The following is a 12,415-nucleotide window of genomic DNA, read 5'->3' as shown; positions in this document are numbered from 1 at the left end:
ATAACTGGGGACACATAGTACTATGTGTCCCCAGTTATTTACAAACACTGGAGTGATCAGCCGATCGCTCCAGTGTTTGTCCTACACAGAGGATTGGTACATACTAGTGACATGTACCGATCCTCTGCCGCTGGTCCACGCTCAGGGGGGCTGCAACTTCTCTGGATCCCCCTGCTCTCCCGGGCAAAGACAGCGGGGGATACGACGAGCCGCGGGGGGGGTGGGGGTGCGGAGCCGCTGTGAGGGGAGAGAGAGGCGCCGGCTGTCAGATCCTGGCCGAGCGTCTCTCTCTCTCTCTCCTCACCGCTCTGCATTAGTTAGTGACGCGGCTCTGTCCTCCGCCCCCCCCCCCCCCCCGCGCGCTACTTCTTCTCGGATCCCCGCTGGGGAGAGCAGCGGGATCCAGAGAAGCGGCGGGAGGGGAGGACATGGCGATCTACCAGTGATCGCTACACGATCGACTGGTAGATGGCGATCGACCTTGTGGGCACCCCTGCTGTAAGGGATGTAAAACTGCAGTTTTAGAAATTCCACATTGAACACTTACTCAAAAGTATTCTTTTTTACCCTGATTTTTGAATGGATAGCCTGAGAGTAAAAGTATACTCATGTTAGAAGCCACAGATGCATGATTTCCTATGTTCACTGCTCCTGCCTAGTTTATTGCTTATTACCATAAACCGAATAGACATCTGGTGGCATGAATAGCCAACATAAACCTTACAGCAAACAACCTTTCAGTGCCTTACCCTTGCATCACTAAACAATTTAGCTAGATTAAAAAGATTCTACCTCAAAACATGATTAACAATTCATTCAGATGGCTCCTTCTAGTATTTCTTAAAAGCCCCTCCCCTAAGGTTTTTGCACACCTTGAGGTAGTATCTTTTTAATCTAGCTATTATCTGTTAATTTGGGGCGTGCTCCCTTTGAAGTACACGGCCAATTTGTCTAAAACGTCCTGAATAAATATTTTTCTGACAGACGGATCACAAAATTATATAGTGTAGAGCTGCAACAATTATTCGATTAAGTCGATTAAAATCGACGATGGAAAACGTTGTCAACGTTTTGCATCGTCGATTCGTCGGCTAAAATTCAAATTTCCGGCTCGCCGCTCACGCACGCTGCTTACGTCCGTCGCTTACACCACGCCCACGTCAGTGAAGCCGCTCGCGCCTACGCTGGTGCACCCGCTTACGCCACGCTCAGGGCATGCGTCTGGCCCTCTCCTCCCGGTGAGCTTCCCGACTCGCCGCTGCCCACTGACAACACCGTCATTCAAGGTAAGTCGAGATCGGCCGGGAGCTTTGTAATGTTTCGTGTGTTTTTTTTTGTCACCGCGCCAAGCTTGCTCCCGTGATGGACTACAATCTCAATAGAAACTAGTAGTCCATCACCGGAGCCCTTCTTTTTTTATTTTTTATCCGATTTAGTCAATTAATCGAACGTAATAATCGGCTAACCGATTATGAAAATAATCGTTAGCTGCAGCCCTAGTGTAATGATTCATATGTAATTCCAGGAGGACTGCAGAGGGTGCTCAAATTTTTCATTTTGTAGTTCTTGCTACAAGCTGTGTCCTTTTGATCCTTCAGTGGTGCTGAATGCACTTCCAGTCTTACAGTGAGCATAGAGTCACTTGCTTGGTACCGCCTCCATTCAAAAAACATCTTGTTTTCAGTACATATAAGGTGTTCTCGGATTAGGCAAGGTAAAGAAGTGGGCCGTATAATGTCACAGTCTACCCACATCCAATGATGAAACATCTTGTATAAATTGAAAAGAACACAGACCATTTTCTGAAATGGAGGAATGGCGTGCCAGTGACGCTCTATGCTCACTGGGGAAGCTGCCACAGCAGGTATTTTCCTGGAGTTCTATTTTAATGTACTCCATGAAAAAGCTTGCACAGATTAGACAAATATCCTATTTTTCCTCCTAGTAAAGCATATATACCTACTGTGTCATCCTAGTTGGATACATGCAAGGATTTTCCCAGATGCCTGACAAATGATGGACATTCACTTGTCCAGGTGTTCTATTCCTGACATTCAAGCTGAGTCGAGATTTCAGTTTCACATTGCTCGTACTGAAGCTGCTGATGACAGAGAAGCAATAAAAGTGGGTGTCACTAGTGCTGCTTTCACAGTGCAGTATCCAGGCACTGTGCAATTTATTATGCTGGCCAGTAGTAAGGTTTAGGGATTACAAATGTTCTTCATTCTGGCTAGCATGTCCTCTGTATAGCAATATCTGGAAAAGCAAATGTTCAAAAAAACTTTTTTCCTTTTTTCTTCTGTCTCTCTGTCCTTTTCTTCTGTCTCTCAGGGACCCCCCTCAGGGAGGGGGTCCCTGAGACCAATTTGTAGAAGTCTTTGTGAAAGATAATTTTTTAGGAAAAATTTTGTACATTGGACCTGCATCTTTTTGCTGTATGTATAATGGTTTAGAAAAAAAACACATCTAATGATTTCCAATGTTTAAGCTGAACTCTAGGCAGACATTTTCTGAGTAATTTTTTATAAGGTCAATTATTACCTTTTTTTTCTTTTTCTACAGTTAGCCATACACCGAGTAATCACAACATGAATGGAAACAAACCGATTTAGGGCTGTGTCTCTATTTCCATTTAGTCTGACCAGTGGCTGCTGTCTGCTACCTTTTCTCCAGCTTAAAGGAGAACTATGGGGTCAGAGGTTTTCCCCATAGTTCTCCTAAGGGTCATGGGAGGACACAAATTTAGCGTCCTCCCGTTACCCTAAGCTTAGTATACTGAGACGCCGCAGCTGGGACGGATTCTGCCATTATCGTCTGGATCCACACACCTTCGTGAGTGACAGCTGGCTCTGCCTATCTAGAGGTCGGCTAGAACTATGAGGCTGAGTGATTATTTGCAGCTAACGATTATTTTCAAAATCGATTAAGTTAGCCGATTTATTAAGTTCGATTAATTGGATAAAAAATAAAATACATTTTACAAAATGGCTCCAGTGATGGGACTACTAGTTTTGTATTGAGATTGTAGTCCATCACAGGAGCAAGCTTGGAGCGGTGGAAGTAAAAAAGAGAAAAGTGTGGTGTGCAATATAGTGAAATGGAAACTGTAAAAGTATACAGCAATGAATGCAGAACGGCACTGACTATAGAGGACTACAAATCCCAGCAATAGTACATTATACAGCGCAATGCAGAATACCACCCAGCTATAGAGGAATACAACATATCCCAGCAATAGTATATTATAGCTGGTGGTATTCTGCATTGCACTGTATAATGTACTATTCCTGGGTTTTTGTAGTCCTCTATAAATCTTGTAGTCCTCCTATAAATAAATCTAAACCCCTAGATAAATCTTTTCTCTACCAATTTTAGGTGGTGGCTTCTAATATTTTTTAGGGAGTGTATAGTAAAAAGTTTATTGCTGATGTTGCCATCACTACTAAACATTTTGTACATCAAAATCATGTCACCCCTTAATCTCACTTCTAACGTGAATAAGTTTAAATTTTGCAACCTTGTCTCATAGCTTTGGTCCTCCAGTCCCTTGTAATTAGCTTAGTTGCCCTTCTCTTGACACTCTCCAGCTCAAGGACATCCTTTCTGTGGACTGGTGACCAAAATTGAACCGCATACTCAAGATGAGGCCGAACCAGTGATATATAAAGTGGCAAATGTATTGCCTTGTCTCTACAGTACATTCCAATTTTAATACAAGACAGTACTCTGCTAGCTTTGTTTGCTGCAACCTGGCATTGCAAGCTATTCAATCTGCTGTCTACTATGACCCCCAATCTTTTTCCATTTCTGACTTCCCTAGTGGAGTTCCCATTAATGTGTATTCCGCTTGCCTGTTTTTAACCCCAAAATGCATTACTTGCCATCTCTCACCATTAAACACCATCTGTCATGTAGTTGTCAGACACTATTTCATCCGGGTCCTCCTGCAATGTTACAGTGTCTAAGTCCGTGTCTATTACCCTCCCCATTTGAGCATCAGCAAACGCAGAAACATGGCTATTAACACCTTCCCCAATATCATTATTAAACAGGTTAAACAGTATGGGGCCTAGCACTGAACCCTGGGGGACGCCACTCTCAACCTTAAACCAATCTGAAAAAGAGCTATTTATCAATACTCTCTGGACACGTTCCTGTAGCCAGCTCTCTATCCATGTGCACACCATTCCATCTATGCCCATAGATCTCAGCTTGTGTATTAAGCGTTTATGTGGTACTGTGTCAAAAGCTTTGGCAAAGTCCGGGTATACCATATCCACCGGCCTCCCTCCATCCAGATCTCTACTCACCTCTTCGTAGAATGTTAGTAGGTTGGTCTGACAAGAACGGTCTTTCTTAAATTCATGCTGATTATCACTACTTATACCATTGTCACAAATGAAATTCACTAAATAGTCCTTTATCATTCCCTCTAAACAGTTTGTATACTATTGATGTTAGACTGACTGGTCTGTAGTTCCCAGGTTGGCATCTTGAACCTTTTTTGAATATTGGTAGTACTGTTGCCTTACACCAGTCACTTGGAGTCCTTGAAAATTAGGAATAATGGTCTCGCTATAACCTGGCTGGGCTCTTACCCATAACCCTAGGGTGCAGGTTATCTGGCCCCAATGATTTATTTGTATTAAGTTTTTCCAGTCTTTGTTGAACCCTGGCTACTGTCAACCACTGCGGTATCTTAAGCACTAAGCTACTCGCATTCTTATCTCCATTTTTCTTGAGTGTATACTGAGCAGAAAATGAATTTATTACCTCAGCTCTCTCCCGGTCGTTTGTGATTAATCTCTCGGTTTCATCTTTTATTGGGCCCACCTGCAATTTTCTTACCTTTTTTACTGTTTATATATTGGTAGAATTTTTTCGGGCTCTTACACACTGTGGCGATATGTTTTTCGTAATCTATTTTACCTGCCATGATTTCATGGTTACAACTCCGATTGCATTTCTTGTAGCTCTGGAATGCCAATGCAGTCCCCTCCATCTTATATTTTATAAATGCCAGCTTCTTTTCTTTGTGTTGTCTTGCCATTTTATTTAGCCATGCAACCTTAGCTCTCGATCTTTTATTTTTGTTTCCCAATGGTATGCACTTGGTAATAGCATTGTGCAATGTATTCGTAAAAAAACAATCCAACTTCTCAAAGATTGTTATAGGGAACTTACCACAAAGCAAACCACCTATGTGTAAACCCATTACGATGGCAGCTTTACATTCTCTAAATCCTGAGCCACATATTCATGGTATGTGGTTTAGTGTTTGGATTATAACAGCTTCCATCAGAGCGCACATAAACATTTCTTCATGACACGTTTGCATTTGAAAAGCGGTTTAGCCCCATTTACATTTTAGAAGCATAAGTTAATTACAGTGATTTAACTTCGTTTTGATAAGGTTTTCACTATTAAAAGCTTAACAAACTCTTGGCATAATTATTCTTAACTATTGTAGTTGGTCTACCCCTGCATTGCAAGGGATAACTGCTCATTTTCATCTATGGACAAAAATAATATACTCACCGCAACCTCACAGCTACCCGTCTCCTCTGCTCCAGCAATGGAATGTTCCTCCCCGTTCCTCAACCTATACATTGTATAGGACATGATGACTTACAGGACCTTTAACCAATGGAGTGGAGGGGTAGTGAGGTAGCAGGGACACGTCTTATTAAAAGGTTTCAAGGTTCAGGTGACTTAAATATTTTTTTTTCACGTCCCTAGGTGAAAATGAGCACTTAACACTTGCAGTGTGCGGGTAGCCCCACTGCAAGGGTTAAAGGAGAACTATGAGGTGAGTGAAAATCACTCATCCTCATAGTTCTAGCCGACCTGTGACAATGAAACTGTCACACGTCGGTGACAGTATTGTCGATCTGTCCCAGCTGCGGCGCTCTCAGTATACCGCGAGCTACAGCTCGCGGTATACTGAGCTTTGGGTCACGGGAGGACGCTAGTTTGTCTCGTTAGTTCTCTTTTAAGAATAGTTATTTCTGGAGTTCTTTTAAGTGCTTGCTTTGTCTAGGGAGCTAAAATAACAGATATTCTCGCCTGAATCTCAGACCCTGCTGGCTGCTGGACTGGTTATTGTAGCCACGCTCCCTTCCTCTCCAGCTATGGAATGTCCCTCGGCATCCTCCACATCCAATATTGTATTGGACATGATGACTTCTAGGACCTTAGACTGCCATAGTGGAGGGGCTACAGGGATCAGTCTAGCAGTCAGCTGTGTCTGAGATTTGGGTGAGTATTTTGTTTTAGCTCCCTAGACAAAATGAGCGATCAACCTTAGTAGTGTTGGGGTAGTCCCATTGCAAGGGTTAGGATCTCGTATGCCCTTGAGTTCTTTAACAATGTAAAATATAGCTAATGGTAAGTGTACACTGCTAGAATTTGAATGTTTTTTTGTTTTGTTTTTTGGCAGAAGGGTTTTTTTTCTTAGGATTTGTTAATTACCATTGCTGTTGATTCAGATTTTTTTCCTAGCTGCTTTGCCCTGATGTATTTTTTAATTTGTTCCAGCTGTGATCAAAATGTTTAATTTCCTTTTACCTTTTTGTCTCTTCAGATTCGTAACATGGTGGCCGTGTTGGAAGTAATCTCCAGTTTGGAGAAGTATCCAATTACCAAAGAGGCACTGGAGGTGTGTATGACATCTTTAAATTGAATCTGTGCCCAGACTATGCACACTAAAATATGTGTGTGTATATAGATATTTTTAAAAAAACAAAGGAAAGAAGGCCCTCATTTACATCTAGCTATAGGCACTGTGCAGGAATTAATTTCCAAAAGTCACAACAGAGCCATAGACGTCTTTAAGGTGCCCATACACTGCTTGATTCTCGTACGAGAATCGTGGGAAATCCCGTGATCGTACGAGAATCGAGCAGTGTGAACGAAGACGTGCAACCGTTTCTACTGTACGGTCGCACGTCTTTTGTCGAACCAGCATGCTCGAAAACCCGCCGAGAATCGTACGATTGTCGGCGGGGTTCTAGCCTGCTCGTTCGATAGCTGTGGAACGGGCCGGTGTGCGCACGCGCACACTTCCCGTTCTGCATTGCGGTCATCGGAAGCCCGCCCCTCAGCGGGGCGGGCTTTCAATGATCGCAAGTACGATCTGCCCGTCCAAGGTGGGCAGATCGTACAAGCTTTCAATAAGCATACGACCATCGCAAGACAAGTCTTGCGATGGTCGTAAGGTGTATGGGCACCTTTTTAGCTTTTTTTTTTTTCTGAGTGCAGAATCTTTGCAGACTGCCAACCTGCTAATGTAAATGCACAGCAGAAACTGACTGAGGCCCTGTTCACATGATCTGCAGACGCGGTGCTATGTGTTTTGCCGCGTTTTTGATGCGTTCCAGTAAAAAAAAATTAAAAAAATATTTTTGCTGGAGTGGTGCTGTCAGTATGGTAGCTGCAGTGCGTTTTTGCTGCGTTTTGCGTTTCCGGACCGTACAAAATGTGACATGCAGTATTTTTTTTGTCGTAACCTGAACGGACTGCGCACGTGAGAACTGTAGCCCATAAAACACATAGGAATACATTGGAATGCATTTTTAGTGCAGGAGCGTACGGATCAGGTCAGCACAGAAAACGGACGTCATGTGAACAGGCCCTTAAACCTGACTTAAGTCTTTGTTGTGAGGGAGAAATTACTTCACAGCACCAGCAGCTAAAGAGGCCAGTGTTGGTGTTTTTAAAACTTTGACTGCTTTTTAAAGCGGATCTTTACCCATATCTCTGAAATCACAACAAACATGCCTTCAGGAATGTTTAGTAATGACAATCTACAAACACATACTTCTAGATAATTGCCGGCTTTGTATTCTTTACATACCTTATTTCTCTTTTCTTCCCCTTCTGACAGTGGCCATGTTTACTAAGAGCAGATTACTAGCTATCCCTTTATTTCCTGGATTTCTGGCACATGTGACTGGGACATGTGACCATGCACATCATCGCAGGGAAGGAAAATGCCTTTCCCTGAGATCTGGTGAGATTACACATGAGATTTCCTAGCAATGCTCTGCTGATAAGGCAATCCCAGTGTGCATTGCTTTGCCAAACTGAAGTCATTTTGCCCTTTCAGAGCAGGAAGTGAATGCTCTGCAAGTGTAAGTATTTCAACGTCACAGCATTTTACACCTGACATGTCTGTTATTATAAATCATCATACATAGAGGGATGCATCGGTAGAATTTGATTTTAGAGTGTAAAAGAATATGTAAATAGTTCAATATTCATAGTCTGGGCACAGTTGCACTTTTCATGCATATGCTAAAGTCAAAATTCTGCTTGGAGCAAAAAAGGAAAAAAACATTTGTCTATATATTTTTATTTTTTTAAACTTGTAGGAAACCCGACTTGGAAAATTAATTAATGATGTTCGGAAAAAGACCAGTAACGAGGATCTCGCCAAACGTGCTAAGAAGCTGCTGCGTAGCTGGCAAAAACTGATAGAGCCAGTACAACAGAATGAGCAGGCTGCCAGGGGTACTCCCAACCCCCAAGGTTCAGCCAATGGTGGTAGTACCCACAACTGTAAGGGAGAGACCAATCAAACTGCACTGCTGAGTGGAAAACCTCTTCAGGACCTTAAGGGCAGGAATGACATCCAGAAGGCACATTCACCTAAGGCTGAGAAGGTGGCCAGTCGAAAGAGGAAAGGGGAATTTAGAGATGGTACCCAAGGGCTTGCTTGCAAAGCAGGTAAGCCGAATCAGGAGTTGTTCCAAAATTCTTCACCCCTTCCCACCAATGGGATTGGAACTAGTCCTCCGGACAGCCTACTTAGTCCTCTTGATGGCAGTTCACAGACTAACAGGTTGGAGACTGCTGAAAATGATAAACATGGTAAAATTCCCGTAAATGCTGTCCGGCCTCACACCAACTCCCCTGGACTTGTAAAACACCCAAGCACTTCCTCTTTATTAAAAGTGGCCGTCCTACAGCAGCACAGTGTAGGGTTAGAAGAAACCCATTCTCATCAGCCACGAAGTCCACGTTGTACCTCCTACAGCCCACGTGGCACTAGGGCAGAATTAGTGGCAAGGCAGCACACCACATATGCACCAAAGGGTTCTGTGCCCAGCCCCTCTCAAAGGCTGCCTGGTGTAGACACTGCACATACACCCTCTTACCAATCCCCTGTGCACCCTTCTACACCCCCTGCCATAGCAAAAAGACTAGAGTCTCCTAGGAGGGATTTTGCAGTCTCTTCCCCTCATCGGTCTGTGGCGCAACTAGTCCCTACTGACCTCCCCCTCCAGCAGTCACCCAGGATAACACAACAGCACACCCCACATGGACATCGAAGTGGGCCGCCTATTACAGATTCTCACACGCCTCGCAGTACCTATTCTCCAGAGCCCTCAAAAATGGACAGCGATGACGCAGCCTCTGGTTCAGACAGCCGGAAGAAAAAGAAATCTCGTCGAGGAGATCAAGAAGGATACTCAGCAGATGGAAATAGCAAACAAACACGAGTAAAAAAGGATCGCAAATTGAAATTTGATTTCATGACTGGGCAAATAAAACCTTTAACTAACAAAGACCCATCCCAGGCTGAGATTTCAGCCCCTTCAGAACAGCACAGGACTGAAACGGACAAACAAGACCCCAAACTCGGCCTGCCAAGTCCCTTTGAACAGACAGACTGGAAGGAGTTGTCTCAAAATGAGATCATTCAGTCCTATCTTAGTCGTCAGGGCAGCTTGTTGTCTTCCTCTGGTGTACAGACGCAGAGTGCACATTATTATATGTCTGAATATTTAAAACAGGAGGAATGCAGTAAGCGGGAAGCTAGAAAGACTAATGTTTTAGTGCCACTTGCCCTACCGAGTGAGCTGCCTGGAAAAAACAGGGAAGTGACTAGCGTTGATTTAGACAGATTTCATAATAATCATTGGCCTGGTGTCAATGGCTGTCACGATACACAGGGCAACTGGTATGATTGGACGCAGTGCATCTCCTTGGACCCTCATGGTGATGATGGTAGATTAAACGTCTTGCCTTATGTCTGCCTAGACTGAGCACCAGTCCAAATCTGCTTTCTTCTCATATCTGTGGTTTTCACTGCAAACCATGGGTCGCTCTGCGACCACTGCTCAAATTGGAAGATTTGAATGAGAAAAAAATGAGAGTTCCCTTTTTTGGGGGATGTGAAGGGTTGGGGTTGTAGAGAGCCTGGAAGAGGAGCTTTGTGTTCACTACATCCTGGGAGTTCTCTTCCACTGCTGGCGCTCCCCCCTCTGTCTGCCACACCCGTTCTTTTGTGCTAAATGCTGCTACCAGATAACTTGACAAAGGATTGCAGAAGGGGGTCAAGAAATGCAATGGAACGGTGTGGAAGGGGGGTTCCACTTGGAGTTTTGAAACTCCTATAGCAAAGTGAGCTATAAAAATAAAATATATGAAAAAAAAAAATGAAGTGTTAAGTTCAAACCTACCCGAAGATTGCAAAAAGGTGAATTTTTCCTGTACCTGAGAAAGGGCTGGAATAAAAACAAAATTTATATATATGACAGGTACCTAAATCTTATGTGAAAGAGGATTTAAATAAGTTGAGAGTAAGTTACCTTAACAGAGTATGCATTATTTATTTGAATTAATGTTTTCTTTCCTTTTTTCAGATTTTTATTTCAGTTTAAAATTTGACAGTTAAGCGTCTAAAGAGGCGCAAAGTATAAGTGTTCAGTTGCAAGCATCACAGCTGGTCCCTTTATGTTGACTAGGAGAAGAGTCTTAAAAAATCATTCCTTCTCCCCAACATTTTTTTTTTTCCTTGGAAAGTTATTGTACACATCTCCCATCACACAGTTCAGATCTGTAAGCTGCTGCTAGTTTCCCTTTTATAAGCCCAGTATAAAATCTACCTTTCCACCGTTCGAAACCTGTTCAAGCCCCAACACATAAATGCATACATGTGATTTCTAACCATATTTCAGTGTTTTCAGCATCTCTACATTAGAATTGAACTGTGTTCATTCTACCCCCAGTGAGAAAAATTCTTCAAATGACCCTAGTTTTCAAAACGTAAAGGTGACGGATGGTGCTACCAGCTTCTAAATTGTCCAGAGGCCGACCACACAATAAGGCCAGTTAGTTGGCTGGGGAAAAAAAATAAAAAAACTTAACTACTTGCTACCATTCCTTTTTAGATGTAATCTGCCTTATGGGATCTCCATCAAAAACGCGATTTTTTTTTTTTTTAATTTTTTTTTTTGCAAAAAAAAAAAAAACCCATCAAAAAACAAAGCCTTAGTTGAATGTACAGTAAGACTTCTGTATTTCTGATATGCAGAAGAGAGCAACTTTGCTAACTTTCGTCCTATCGGTGGACAAATTGTGATATAAATGTGGAAACCATAATAAAAAAAAATACAAATTGTGTAGTTTGTTTATTCAGAGGGCAGCAGGCTTTTGAAATGACTTCAATGCAAAATGGTCTTGTTTTAGAAATTTTGTTTACCCAATCCCTTTTAAATATAGGAGCATTGAAATGTAAATTGAAAAGTCATTTTCAATCTGTTTATATCTGCAGCTTTTGTTTATAGTCCAGAATACTACCTGGTTATTCTACCATGAACATCGTTGTCACTTATTGGATGACAATGCTCTCTCTGTCTCCCAACTGTGTATCTGTTATGTCACCCAGTGTCACGTTCTTCCAATGGAGATTACAAGCGGCTGTGTTGATGCACATTGGACAGTGCTGTCGCCACCAGGATACTAGTCCAGAGCAATTATGTGGAGTCATTGCGGGAGCTTATGCATATAGACATAATATGGATGCAAGGAGGCTGGATGTGATAAACAAAATGGCGATGTTAAACCAGATGATAAAAGTGAAAATTGTATTCCATTAAAAAATGGATCTAGAACAGTTTAAGCACTTTCAACCATTGTTAATTATATAAACAGATTAGTAAAATTCTCTGCAGAGTTTTGTGTGATAAGATTACTAATAAAGGAAACCTTTACTGACATAAATACAGACTGCCACTGCGGACCTTCCCTTCTAAAAATATTTGTTCTCCAGATTTAGTATTCTTAATTCAGTGATCCAAACCAATAAGTACAGTAGATTTTCTAACTTCACTTGCTGAAGGCTTGTGGCAGGTCAGCAACCCATACTATGTAAGAGAGCTAGTATGACGGCCAGGCAACTTGCATTTATATAAGGTAATTTTCATGAGGAAGTCAGCAGTGCAGTTTCTGTATTTCTCTCAGTACATTTCCCTACAATTATTAGCAGTTCGATATTGTAGAATTAGGAACCAGATCACTTAAATAGTATTTCCACTTTTGCAGTTAAATTGGAGAAAATAACTATTGTCTGTGTTCCCATTCATACAGCACACCCAAAAATAATTTATACATTATTTTTTATAAACAA

At 42.2% G+C, this 12,415-nt stretch overlaps 1 protein-coding gene across 1 annotated transcript in view; it reads left to right on the top strand.

Moving 5' to 3' along the window:
- Positions 1–11,148, top strand: part of MED26 (mediator complex subunit 26) — a 37,375-nt gene extending 26,227 nt beyond the window's left edge. Inside the window, exons 2-3 of the mRNA XM_018568088.1 lie at positions 6,584–6,658; positions 8,373–11,148. Of these exons, the coding sequence (XP_018423590.1) occupies positions 6,584–6,658; positions 8,373–10,049 (1,752 nt within the window). The 3' untranslated portion in view covers positions 10,050–11,148. The remainder of the gene's footprint in view (positions 1–6,583; positions 6,659–8,372) is intronic.
- Positions 11,149–12,415: the final 1,267 nt, after the last annotated feature.

The sequence above is a fragment of the Nanorana parkeri genome, unplaced genomic scaffold, assembly GCF_000935625.1.
Source record: "Nanorana parkeri isolate BGI_ZX_2015 unplaced genomic scaffold, ASM93562v1 scaffold1135, whole genome shotgun sequence".
In the NCBI taxonomy this organism is placed as follows: Eukaryota; Metazoa; Chordata; class Amphibia; order Anura; family Dicroglossidae; genus Nanorana; species Nanorana parkeri.
The sequence above is the reverse complement of the archived record's forward strand: the minus strand, read 5'-3'. Positions and strand labels throughout refer to the sequence as shown.